At 30.8% G+C, this 14,217-nt stretch overlaps 1 protein-coding gene across 7 annotated transcripts in view; it reads right to left on the reverse strand.

Annotated features, from left to right (window-relative positions):
* LOC122502338 (cytosolic purine 5'-nucleotidase) overlaps positions 1 to 14,217 on the reverse strand; it is a 46,218-nt gene that overhangs the window by 20,318 nt on the left and 11,683 nt on the right. Inside the window, exons 1-2 of one of the 7 annotated variants that reach the window (XM_043612335.1) lie at positions 1,655 to 1,798; positions 17 to 117 (exon numbers count right to left, since the gene is read on the reverse strand). The exons of 5 other annotated variants lie outside the window; for them this stretch is intronic. In XM_043612335.1, the coding sequence (XP_043468270.1) occupies positions 17 to 81 (65 nt within the window). In that variant the 5' untranslated portion in view covers positions 82 to 117; positions 1,655 to 1,798. Of the gene's footprint in view, positions 1 to 16; positions 186 to 1,654; positions 1,799 to 14,217 lie in introns of those variants that run through there. One more of the 7 variants, XM_043612336.1, reaches the window with a different exon arrangement.

Raw genomic sequence — 14,217 nt, forward strand, 5'->3', positions numbered from 1 at the left:
ATTAGAAATCACTTACTCATGTGGAGCGAAACGTCTTTCACTAGCAAAATTTTCTTTCTCCTTCATAGTTTTTATTAACATTTTTTATTTCAACTGAATTAATCATTAAATAAATCACTGTACATGAAACAAAGAAAAATCTCTTTTAAAAAAAATATTTTATTTATTTTTGCAGACTCCAAAACACTCTGGAATGATATGAGTTCTTTCATTTATTTTGTACAATTATTTTCTCGAATTTAAAATAAATTACGTAAACATGAAAATTACGAAAGATAAGTTTGAAAAACAGGATAAAGTTGTTTATACTCTGTGCAGGTATTATTCTTTATAAATTTTGATCACAAATGTTTATAAACTTGTAACTCGAATTCCGTCATGACCCTAAGAATTTTTAGTGACATTTTTTACTTTTAATTTAACTTAAACAATTAAACAACTATTAGAAAAATAGAAATTTAATATGAATTTGAATAAAATGTTTTAAATAAATAAATAATTATAAAATATTTTGTAATTTAAATAAAATAAAAACAAATATTCCTTAAAGTTAAGAGTAAATTAAAAGCATTAACAAAAGTAGCTTTGTCTTTTTTTGACCTCGAGGAGTTACAGCACTTATCAAGCCTTCAAAAAGTTTATACAAAGGAATTGCGATTATTAGAATAAAATACGCCCGAAGATAATGTACACTCAATCAGATGATATTTCCGGAGCAAAATTTAAGCCCTTAAAAAAGAACACGAATTTTCGAAAAATTCTTTAAAAAAATGAAATAGAAAAATATTTTTTAACAGATTTTAAATATAAACATCCAATTTTCCTAGAAATTCAACTAATTATTACATAAAAAAAATACTTTTTACACCTTTACAGAAGTTTTATACGATACATATTAAAAAATTTATTCTTATTCAGATAATTTTATCATAGAAAGAGGTCGTTTGCCTTTCAACAGAATAAGAAATTCTAATTATTGAAAATAGAAATTGCGAAGTACTATTTTTCAAATGTATTCCTTTCTTCAATAGTTATTGTTCAGAAGCACGATTCTTCCTATTCTGTTGAAAATTATTTCCAACTCAAATATTCCCTTTCAAGTACGATTTCATTCCAAAAATATTTTAATTATGCAAAATTACAAAAAGGAAATCAATAAAATTCTATATAAATTAAAAATTACAATTTTGAGATTAATGTAATAAAAATTTTAAAATAAAAAATTGCAGAGTAACGGTATAAGTGTTGGCGGAAAAAAGGTGAGTCAGTTATTGACATGTTTTTTTATAAACTCATTTCACAATTATTAAACAACGCATTTTTCATAAATTGATTCCTATTTTGTCATCTCTTCCCACAATAACTGAAATATGTTTAAAAAATTACATAAACTCATATCAAGTAAAGGTATTTTTTAAATGAACGATGCGAAACGTATATAAAAAAAATTTTTTTACAAATCAAATAAAGGCGAAAATTTTTTTTCTTTTTACGAATTAAATAATTTATTTTTTCTTTATCAAAAAAGCAAAAAGCAAAAAAAAAAGAAAAGAAATAAATGTTTAAAACTTAAAAAAATGTTGTTTAATGAGTCTGCAATTTGACTCGAATTCTGATTTATTTAATGAATAATAAACTTAAATGACAGGTATACCACATCACAATTTTTATTTATTCAAAGAGAAAATCGTTTGACTGTAAATAATAAGTGCGAGGCGAGGAGAACAAGTTCATCCAACAGCTAAACGTATACTGATCTGAGCTTTACAAATACGAACGTTGATATACCATACTAGCTATAGTACAACGAAAACAGATTCAAACAGATTGATGACTTGACCGACTAAAACGGTGTATCCTCCTTGTTACCCATACCCCCTTCTGGAAATGGCGATTTCCCCCCTTTTAACACCTATCACTTTAATAATCCCTTTTGGCGACCCTTCCCACCTTTTTTAATTTTAAACTCCCAGCAATGATCGCGTGCAGAGTTTCACGCAAACTTGGCCTATCTGCAAAATTACTTGTTACGAGTTTGCAAGTTTACAGAGTGAGTCATGACTGTTAGAAATGTTCTTCAACTTGAAATGTGGGCCAAACTTTTCAAAGCTGCTTCCAAAAATTTACAATTTTTCGGAAACTGCAAATTTTCTACAATATCAATTTCTGTTAATCAATTTTAAGTGGTCATTTAAAAATAATTTATAAATTATTGTAATTACAAACTAGATTTGTATAAACATATTCAAAATTAATTATATTGATCTGTGGACAAGAATAGAGAAAATTTTCATTTTTATGTGTGATTTGTCATTATGACAATTAAAAATGTGATTAAATTGATTAAAATGAGCAATAAAAATTATCATCAATGTGATCATAAAATTTATGCATTCACAGTTTAGTTATTATTCGTGATTAACTGGACTTTGATTTTAAGCAGAACGCAATTATAGAAACGAGAGCAAATTCTCCTTTGTTTAATATGGAAAGAAAAGAGAATTTCAAAATTATGAGAAAAGTTTTCAGTTTTAAAAAATTGAAAAATTATTTCGGAAAATGTGACAAAAGAATCCTCAAACAAGTTTAAGAGCTAAAACTTTCTCCAACAGTTAAAAAGTAAGGTTCAAAAAAAGGGTTATAGTAATAATTGTATATTTTAAAAGTTTTTAATAAAAAAGTAAAAACAGTTACTTATATTTTACGCTTTGCATGAAATTATTTTTTAGTTACTTTTTAAATTAAAAATAAGGAAATATCAAGTTTTCAATAAAAAAATTTTTTTTCAGAACAAAGTTTTTTTTGTTTATATATAAACTCTAATGAAATTCACGTCTATTGTGATTTAGTTATAATTTACATTTAGATATTAACGATTTAGAAAAATAATATATATTGTGCGTTAACTCCGGATGAACGCACTGTTAAAAATGTTCTGAATATTCCGATAAAATTCAGACACAAATGTAACAAAATTTTCCAAATGATGGTACTGAAAGCATTTATAAGTTACATTTTTACTACACGTTTCTTACGATTTCTAAATGTTACTCAAAATTCAAAATTTTTAGTAAAAATCCTTAATGAGTAACGGAATTCTAACTTCAGTCATACTAAAATCAGTAAGGGACCATCCATAAACCACGTAGCCTGCTTTGGGGGGGGAGGGGGTTCGGTAATGTGCTACGTTAGACCACATGGAGGGAGGGAGGGTTTTGAGTCTGAGCAACGTAGCTTTGTATTTTTATTTGACATACATTTTTTTGAAATTACGCGGGCAGCTCGAAAGTCAATTCGAGAGATATATGTGGGCGTCCACATGAAAAGGGCCCATTTTGGCACTATTGCACGGAAAAAATTCCGGGACATTAGAAGCGCCGAGGACAGTGTCAACTACTTTTTCCGTGTGGAGTTATCTATATGGGCGTATTCCTGGCAAAATTTGGAAAATTTTGAGTGGTCTTAGAACTTTTTTGGTTAAAAATTCGCTGAGTTACGGAATTTAAAAGTTTAGAACGCCAAAAACCTCATTTCGAAAAAAACGGTTACCTTGAAGGTAAAAAACCAACAGGTTTTAAATTTTTAAAACCACCCCCCCCCCCCCTCTTAATTTTGAAAATACGAAAAACTTTTTTTTCTAAAAAGGACAGTTTTTCTATTAAAGAACCATTTTAATACAAGATTAATGATTATAGGTACAATTTTATTGTGTCATTTGAAGAAAAAGAATAGATATTAAACTTATTTAAAAATTTTTGACAGTTTCTATTATAAAAAAATTAACGTAATATCCAAATTTTCATTTCGACAATTACGAAAAAAAGACTCTAACATCAATATCTCTGGTTCTTCTGGGAAGTTATTCAGATAAGAATTGTTTACAGTCCAGGACACCCTAAAGATGAAAAATCAAGAGGTTTTAAATTTTTTCCACACCTCCATTTTTAAAATACGGATTTTGCAAATGACCGCCAAAATGGGCCCTTTTCATTTTTCTAAAGAACCAATGAAATCAAACAGTTAAATTATCGATAAATTAATGAAAACCGCATGATTCGACTTATCAAAACATGTAGATTGATAATAAAAATTTTTTTAAAATTAAGATTTTGCTCCAAAATTACTAAATTGCGATTATCTCGAAAACTAGAACCGACAATATAGGCCCTTCTCATGTGGACGTCCAAATATATTGATAAAAATATATAGTGATGAAAAAAAAAAATATATATATATATATTTTTTTTTTCACCTGGACAGTGAAAAGGGACCTTACGTGCGAAAACAAGTTTTCGAGAAAACAGCAGTTAAAGTTTAACTTAGAAAAACCCTTGTAACTTTTTTCAATATTAATATTTTTTAATCAATTTAGGCTTATTTTCTTCACCGTGGATCACAGTATCAAAATAAAAAACTTACAAGTAATAAATAGTATATTACGATACTAGGCCAGAAAGTTGGATTTCCTGGCCGGCGTGATATATAAGGCCGAGGCGAAGCCGAGGCTTTATATATCACGCTCGCTAGGTTATCCAAATTTCTGGCCGTGTGTCGTATACAATTTTTCTGTATCCCCAGCCGAAAGTACGTTAAATAATTATTGTTTGAATAATAAAATAGCTGAATAAGTTGCCCGCCCGACTTTTGCAAAGTCGAGGCGAAGCCGAGACTTAGCTGGTCGGGGCGGGCATGAAAAAAAATTATAAGTAAAAAATAATTGGAAGTAAAATTTAAAAAATAGTAAACAAGAAATTTTCTTTTACAAATAAATATTTAATAATATACAAAATATAATAATAATAAATAAAAGAAAATAAGAAATTTCATGCATTATTTTGATTACTGTCAGTTGTTTTCAAAACGTGAGCTCTGTAAGTAACGTGTCTGTGTGGTTGCTATGCTAACATGTACGTGAGTTGAAATTCTTGTAACCAATCAGAGCGCTCGTTGGGTCTGTCGAGCCGGCCACAAAAGTTGCTATTCCCGGAGCCAAATCAGACCGGGAAGACAGTACTTTCGGCAAAGGGATACAGAAAATTTTTTTTTAAATAATTGTTTATATAAATTAATAACAAACTCCCCAAACATAGAAAAAATAATCTCAGTTTTCTAACTAGCAACAATAAGTATAAATAAGTGACACATGTTTGTAAGGGTTTTCGAGGCCGCTGATTACGAATATCATGTTAAATTGACAATTTGACAGTTGACAGCTGTCAACTTCTCTAAAAAGTAATCGTTTTTTGTAAAAAAGACAGTAATAACGTTTTTGAGGTCGCTGATTACGAATATGATATCAAATTTGAATTTCAACTGTTGACAGTTGTCAAGGAAACTGTCAACTTTTCTAAATAATAAAAAATTATTGTCTTTGTTATTTTAATTTGTATAATAACAATAAATCAGTTTTTTCGTATTTTTACTCTTGTTTCTTTTGACTTTAAAAATTTTTTTTTAAAAACTGCTAATCAACCTATGACTTTTTGGTTTTCACCATCTTAAAGAGTGTTTCAAACCCTATCCGAATCAACAAAATAGTAAAAACATGATTTTTTGACACGTAAGGTCCCTTTTCATAGACCAGGTCACATATATTGATTAAAATTAAGAATTAATCTTGTATCAAACTCTTACTTGTAAAAAAAAAATAAACTGTGATTTAAAAACATTTAATATTGTTTACTATGTTTTAATAAGATTTTATTGATTATTTTTAGAAAAGAGATTTTAATATTCAAAAAAAGAAAAAAGCTACGTTCCATTAGGTAGGGGGGAGGGGGTTCGGTAATATGCTACGTTAAGCTACGTGGGGGAGGGGAGGGGTGGAAAAGTTCAAAAATCGGAGCTACGTGGTTTATGGATGGTCCCTAACTAGTTAAGGAAATTTAATGAAATGTAACTGAAAATTTGGGAATAGTTCGAAAAAGTGTATAAAAAGTAACTGAAAATTACGAAACTGTAACAAAATTTTAAGTTACCACAGCTGAATTAAGATGCGCACAGTTACTTTCGCGCCGCTTGGGTCTGTTGCAGGAAATACAAAACTAAAAAAGCCCATCGAAAAAGTAGTTGTGGGTAAAAAATGTTTTATTGTATAAAGTATTTTTTAAATAAGTAAAGAAGGGTTATAAATTATTTTTAAAGTGTCATAAGTGATTATTCTTGGGATTAAAAAGTTGAAGCATATTTCCACAAATAAAAAGTATGTACAAAATCTATTTTTATTCATGCTGCATTATTATTAATTTAAGGGCATCCGGGAAATAATACTGGTTTCGTGATAGACGTCTCATTTAAAAAGAAAAGAATATTTTGAGTCGGGATTTTTTGGTAAATATAGAGAAATGCTCTGGGACCAGCGGTCCTCTCGGAATTTAGAGAAATTTTGATAAATAATTATTGAAAAAAATTGTTTAAATATACGGAAAAAAGGGGTTTTTCACGGTTCAGTATAGACGTCTCATTTTGAGAGGATAAAATATTTCGGGTTCATATTTGGAGGGGTGATAGAGGAAGACTCTCCGAGGAGCGGCCCTCTCCGTTTTTGCAATAATTTTGCGAGGAAATTATTTTATTAACGATTGAAAGTGGAGTAATTTGAGATTGAGACATTTCCTTAGTTCAAGTAGCGACCACTTCCGAGAATTGGCGCCACCTCCTTGACCACTGACACATAGATCCACTTGTCTGTGTGCTCGCCGCCATATTGTCTCTCACTTTCGCCAAAAATCCAACTTTTGTAATTTCGTTTTTCAATATTTATTTCAAAAATTACTTGCAATATTCGAGAATATTCTTTATCATCATGAATTCCCCTCATTATCATGATAAATCCGAACTAAATATCTCTAATTATTTAGGAGTGAGACGACACGCGGGTAAACACTTTTTGGGCTCGATTTTTCCCGGATGCCCTTAACCGCAGAAAAATTGACGAGAAAAACATAGTTACGTTTGAACCCTCTACCACCGTCCTTCTTACTTTTCAAGGAACTACCATTCCAGAGCGTGTATCAATTTATAAAGGTTCATCTCCAGTACGCTCCTACATTCCAGACCCACGCATGTGCATGAATTGTCTGCGATTTGGTCACATAGCCAAACACTGTAGGTCAAAAACTCGATGCCAACAATGTGGCGGTTCAGCCCCCCACAATGATGATACCAATCCCTGCACCAACGCGTCAGGCCCCCCAAGGTGTGCAAACTGTAACGGTCCACACAAACCTTCGTCAAAACAATGTCCAGAGTTCACGTTTCAAAAAGAAGTTCGCTACTACGCAACTCAACATAAAATGTCCTTTGACGAAGCAAAGGAAATCCTCAAACCAAAAAGAAACACTCGTCGCATGGACGCTTCTAACTTCTCCGACTTTCCTGATCTGGCAGATCAACCTGCCCCTTCTTCAACCTTCACACAAAATTCTAACCTCCAAAAACGTTTATTCTCTCAAGCGACAACAGTTCACAACAACCATTCTCAACAGACAACAAACAAAACACCACACTCTCACACAAACCGAACACCAAAAAACTCTTCTTCTTCATCCTTCTTCGCTGCAAACTGGAACAATGGCAGATCTGAGATCTCCATGCCTCTTTCGAATCCTTCATCTACCTCTCCTTCTCCTACCCCGACTCAATCACACACATACCTAACTCTGACACCCAGATCGTAGAATCACTCAATTCTTTCCTCTCACTACTAAAAACACATATCACTCACATTTCTTCGAACTCTTCACCAGAAATTACGAAACAAAATTTAGAAACTCTCTCTAACATTACGACTAGCCTCCATTCTTTGTTAGCTCTTCCAGCCCACAAAAATGGCTAGTCTTTCCCAATTAAATCTTCTGCAATGGAACTGTCGTGGTGTCTCTAACAAGACACCCGAAGTTCACAAACTTTCAAACAAATTCGACATTCTCCTCCTCTGCGAAACCTTCTTGAAGCCTGAAAAGCGCGTTAATTTCAATATTCTTAAACAATTTAACATTATTAGATCAGATAGAACAACAAACAAAGGCGGTGGCCTTGCTTTTGCAATTCGCAAAAACTTAATTTTTTCAAAAATTAGATCAATTTTTACTCGCGAGGATGAACTTGAAACACTTGCTGTTTCAATTGATTCCTCCATAGGTAAACTTTTAATAGTATCGGTTTATAGAGTCCCCGGTAAATTAACTCCTCCTTCCTACTGGAAAAAATTTTTTAACTCTATTAAAAACTCCGGCTTCAAGACGGTTTTTATAGGGGGGGATTTTAACTGTCACAGCACTCTATGTTACAGCAGCTCCCATGTTTGTCCAAATGCACGCAACCTATGTGATGAATTGGATGTTACAGATTTTATCCTTCTAAACAATGGAACAACTACTTTAGTAGGCCGCCCACCAAATCCTGGCTCAGTCTTAGACCTCACTCTTGTCTCCTCCAATTTATTCACGTCTTCCTCTTGGAACGTTCACAATGACACTTTAGGCAGTGATCATTTTCCCATATTCTCATCTTTAGGCATTACAATACCTATTTCCAAATTTACATCACATAAATATAATTTGAGAGGTATAGACTGGCCTCTCTTTTCTTCTGAACTCCATTCATCCATAGACTCAAATCTAAACACCCTAAATAAAGATAGCCCTATTTCTGACTATGATCAGTTTGTACACCTTGTAGACACGACAATTAATACAATTTGCCCCCAACGCGTAACTTCACCTAACACAAGACAAAATTCCCCCTCTTCTAAAAAAGCGTTTGTTCCTGCGCCTTGGTGGAACAACAATTGCGACGAAGCAATAAAAAATAGAAAATTAGCTTTAAAAAATTATAAAAAATGCTCAAACTACCCTAATTTTCTTACTTATAAAAACTAAAAAGGCTGAAGCTGTAGCTAAGCGTACCCTTAGCGAAGCCAGACGCCAATCTTTTAAAAAATTTTGCGATTCCTTAGACAGACACACACCTTTAACAAAGGTTTGGTCTGTCATTAAATCTTTTAAAAATCGATACACACAACCCTCCTCTTCTTCATGCTCGGCAGACAAGGAAACTGTGGATAAACTACACTCACTTATTGACGAACTTTATCCACCTACTGTCTTCCATGACGACTTTCCCGTTGATTTTGACAAAAATTCATTTTTAGAAGCTCCTTTTACTATTTTCGAATTGTCAAAAGCTATCCAATCATGTAAAACTAAATCATCCCCGGGCCTTGATAAAATAGATTATAATATTATTCAACATTTTCCAGACATAGCTCTATCAACTCTTTTATCAATTATCAACAGAATAATCTCAAATAGCGTTTTCCCTTCTTCTTGGAATAATTACCTTATTTTCTTTCTTCCAAAATCCTCACCAGGTAAATTTTATCCAATTTCCCTAGCATCCTGCCTTTTCAAAATTTCTGAAAAATTAATATACAACAGACTTATCTGGCTTATCGAACGTAATAAGATCCTCAGTCCAAGTCAATTTGGTTTCAGAAAAGGTAAATCCTGCACGGATAATCTTTCTCTGATCTCCACTGAGATTTGGACGGGCTTAGCACAACGCGAATTCACGGGTGCACTTTTTCTAGACATAAAGGGGGCTTTTCCTAGTGTAGTTCCAAACATTTTAATGAAAGATCTTAAAGAAATTGGTATTCCTGAGTCAATAGCTCGTTTTATATATAATTCAATTAAATGCAAGAATATGTTTGTCAAGATCAACGGCGAAGTTATAGGCCAGAGAACCAGCACGGTTGGCCTCACACAAGGTAGCATACTTAGTCCAATTAATTATTCAATTTACACCAGAAACCTCAACACTATTATTCCTGCAGACTGTGAACTGTACGAATTCGCGGATGACTTATCCGTCACTTGTCGCTCCCCTGACCTCAATCAAATTGTTACTTCTCTTCAAAATTGCTTAACATAATTTCCGAATTTTTGGCCGATAAGGGCCTGGAAGTTTGCCCATCTAAAACTAAATATATCATCTTTAGTAACAAAAAGATTAATTCAGAAGACACTAATCTTTTTTTAACCTTAAACGAAATAGTTATTAAACCATCTCCCACAGTTGAATATCTTGGTGTATATTTTCATGAATCAGGTTCCTCCGATACTCATTTTAACTATCTATGTGACAAAGGAAGAAAGATTCTAAATGTATTAAAAGTTCTTAGAGGCACTTGGTGGGGAGCGGACCCACATCTGCTCCTCCGTATTTATGATTCATTACTTAGAAGTCCTATCGATTATGGTTCACAAGCTTCAAATTTTAAATCTCATAAAAATTTCTCCCGTTTAGAAAAAGTACGTAATCAAGCTCTGAGACTAGCCGTAGGCTATAGACAGAGCACTCCTATTAATGTAATGTTAGCTGAATGTTGTGAACCCCCTTTAAGATCAAGATTTAACTTCCTTGCTAAAAAATATCTATACAGAGTCTTCTCAAATTCAACTCATCCATTAAGTAATAAACTTCCAGAGCTTTCTCGCGTTACCAATGATTCAAATGTAAAATTTAACTACCCCCTTTTAATCGCATACGAGAAATCAAAAATTTACAGCCAACTAATTAGAAGTAAGGACCTTGACCCTTACTTTGAGTTCCTCTTTGATGACCACTCATTCACTCCCCAGATTGTCCTTAACTGGGGTCACTCATTACAAAATTCATGTAATCCATCTATCGTATTTAAGGACTTAATTAACTTTAATTTCCCCAATCACACCCTTTTCTTCACTGATGGCTCCAAATCTGATATGGACCATTTGTCAGGTTGCGCCTTTGTCTGCCCTTCTCTAAATTTAACTTCCAAATTTAAAATTTCAGATCACTCGTCAATTTTTTCATTAGAAGCATTTGCAATTTTATTTTGCCTAGATTATATTATAATTAGTTCTCATCTCTCTAACACAGTTATTTTTTTACTCTCTTAGTGTCCTTAACAATTTAGCTTCAAAAAATACATACAAAATAAAATCTTACATAATCTTTGCAATTAGAAATAGATTAAGAATTCAAAAAAAACAATTATTCGACAGTTGTAACTCTTTCTTTAAAGATGTAGGTAAAAACAAGGGTATTCATTATACCCAACTTTATTACAAACCGCGTAAAAAACCATGGTTTGCGAACTTTACAGCTCGCAGACTATGGATCGTTTCAATATGCCGCGCGAGAGCTAATCACTACAACCTGAATGCGAGTCTTGCTAGAAAGAGTTACATCCGGTCGGGCGATTGCCCACATTGTCCTAATATAGAAGAAGATCTAGACCATATATTGTGGGCCTGTCCCAGATTCAATGCTCTTCGGGTGGACCTTATAAAATCTCTTTCGAGAGCTTTAAAATGTCCCCCTCCTTTTAGTTGCGTTCAATTTCTTACCAATCCCACTCCCAGGGTTGTTTCTCACATTTTTAGATTCTTAAAACGCGCTAAAATAAAAATCTAAATTAATTTAATTACTATTATTACTTATTTAATTATCTTTCATTTATTCTCTTTTTTAAATTTCGCTCTCTCCTCCACCGTGTCTCATTACGGGTGCACGCCCGGACGGCGACACCTTTTAGGCCGCAGTCCCATGGCAGCGTTTTGCGTTGCGTTGTAATGAGAGAGAATGCAGCAAACGTATATTTGCGTCTTTTTCTCTCCCATTACGACGCAACGCAAAACGCTGTCATGGGACTCCACCCTTACTTCTGTTCACAGATGTTAAGCCTCATCCACTCACCAGGTCATGGCCGGATATATAGGCATAAAGCCAGTATAGTGCCAATCAAATTTAACTTAACTTAACCATGCATTATTACATGGGAATAAAGGCATCCCAATTTGCTTATACGATGATTTTTGTATGCAAATGGCTGCCTTTATACCCTTGTTGCTTAATATACTATTAAATAATAGAATTTTTAAAAGAAATTTATTTAAATTTTTCGAAATAACTGAATTTCTTAGAACTATTTTTTCAATTCTCTGAATATATTTGAATTCTTTGGAGAAACTTGATTAAAAAATTAAAAATTATTGAATTGGTGCGAAGAAATATATAAAAAATTAGTATGTATTTTTTTTAATTCCTGTGAAATTTTTATGAAAATTTTGTTTAAATAATAGTTATTCTTTTGTAAAATTTTATTAAAATAGTAGATATTAAAAATAATTGAAAAGAGGAAAATTTTTGAAAACAATTGAAATTTTGCCCAGAATTTTATTATTTATAAAGATAATTGAAATTTTGACGAGTGTTTTAAAAAATTTTTGAACATAATTGGATTTTTGCGAAGAAGTTCATCACTTTTGAAAATAATTAAATTTTTGTAATTAATTTTGTTATTAAAATTTCTATTTAAATTAATTAAAAATTGATATTATCTAAAATTTCAAACTGAAACCTTTGAAGTTCATCTATTTATGAAGATTGTAAACGCAAATTTTTTTGAAATCCAATTAATTTTGAAATTTTTAAGTAAAATTATTCATTAAATAATTTATAAGTCATAATTTTATGATAGTTCTTCAAGAATTAAGTTATTTAAAAAGAAATTATTGTCAGAAATAGAACAAATTGAAGGGTTTTTATTAGAATTCTTGTCAATTTCATAGTTTATGAGGCAAACAGGAAAACATCAAAATTCCCCGATAATGAAAATGTGTTAATTGTTTGAATAATTTAATTTTTTAATAATTTTTTTTTGTTAGTATTACTATTTATTTAAAGTTGGGCCGACTTTGGGATAAGTTGTTAATTCTTTTAAAATTAAAAAATATTGTTTCTTAATTTTAATTGCCACACAATTTAAGTGGCTTTTTTCAAGTTAAAATATAAATAAACTTTCGTTGACTTGCGAAACGCAAGTGATAGAGAATAATTAATTAAATTAATGCATTCCTATTTCTATAATTTGTGCCAAACCCTTTTGCCAAGCCGGAAATAATGTTTAATTGCAAAGATAATGACATACCACTTAGAAGAAATGGATTTTTCACTAAATCCAGAAAAACAAATTTTTACAAATTGCTTTTTTTAAATAAAAATTTTTTCCCCAATATTAAACAATAATAATAATAATAGTAATAATTAAAATGTACATAATTTCATGAGCTCTCTCTCTCTCTCTGTCAAATATTAAATTGACAACAATATTTTTTGCTATCACTTCGTTTGGAATTTAAAAAAAAATTCTCCATATTATCTTTGTTATTATTCGTTGTAATGTGTAGTGCAAGAATCAAAGTTGATTCGATAATCGTATGTTTTAAAATTCAAATATAATATCTTTGTCAATGTTATTTCGTAAATCCAATATCTTGAGTTGATGAGACTTGTTTTCCTCCAGGGGGTAGTGGAAATTTTAAATTAGCTTATCTCAATATCCTGATAGTTGTTTAAAGTTAAAAATAGTAATTTTTTATTAAAAAACGTGTCAGAAAAAATATTAAAAATTAAATTACTTTTGTGGCAGATAGAATTTTTTAAAAGCAAAATAAAGAATTTATCATATAAAAATTGTTGGCAAATTGTATTTCATTTAAATTATTATGTATGTACATATACATAATGAATAAGAAATAAACATAGGGACACTAATACATCATAACAAATAAATGAATAGTTTAATAACAATGTTGATAATTAACTATAATAATTTGAATGTTCTTTCATTCTTTCATTCATTCACTTTTTCTGTCCCTCATACTCTGAAGTTGTCTTTTGTTTATACTTTTGTTTTTTGTTAACTTTAAATAGATTGTTATTATGTTATATAAATATTTTTATTTTATAATTAATTCAAAATTGTAATGACAAACAGAAATCATCAGAATTTTTTTCACTTCTTTTCATTAAAAGACTAAAATTTCATTAAATATTATGTTTTGTCAAATTTAAATTATGCATATTTTTGTTCTTTACTTCTAAACAAAATTAAAAAATTGTTAAACAACTCTGATTAAGAAATAGAAAATTTATTTATTTTGCATTATTCTTGTTTATGAATCACAATTTTTTTTAACAAAATTATTATTTTGTTTTAGAAAAAGAAGAAAAATACTTGCACAATTCCTATTTTTAATCTTCTTTTTGGAACAGGATTTTCCACAGGAATTAAGACATTCAAAAATTTCAAATTCAAACCTTTTTTAAATTAAACAACTTACAATAATTGAAGACGACCAAGTAATAAAATCATTATTTTATAGA

Source organism: Leptopilina heterotoma, unplaced genomic scaffold (assembly GCF_015476425.1).
Source record: "Leptopilina heterotoma isolate Lh14 unplaced genomic scaffold, ASM1547642v1 Lhet_228, whole genome shotgun sequence".
Taxonomy (NCBI): Eukaryota; Metazoa; Arthropoda; class Insecta; order Hymenoptera; family Figitidae; genus Leptopilina; species Leptopilina heterotoma.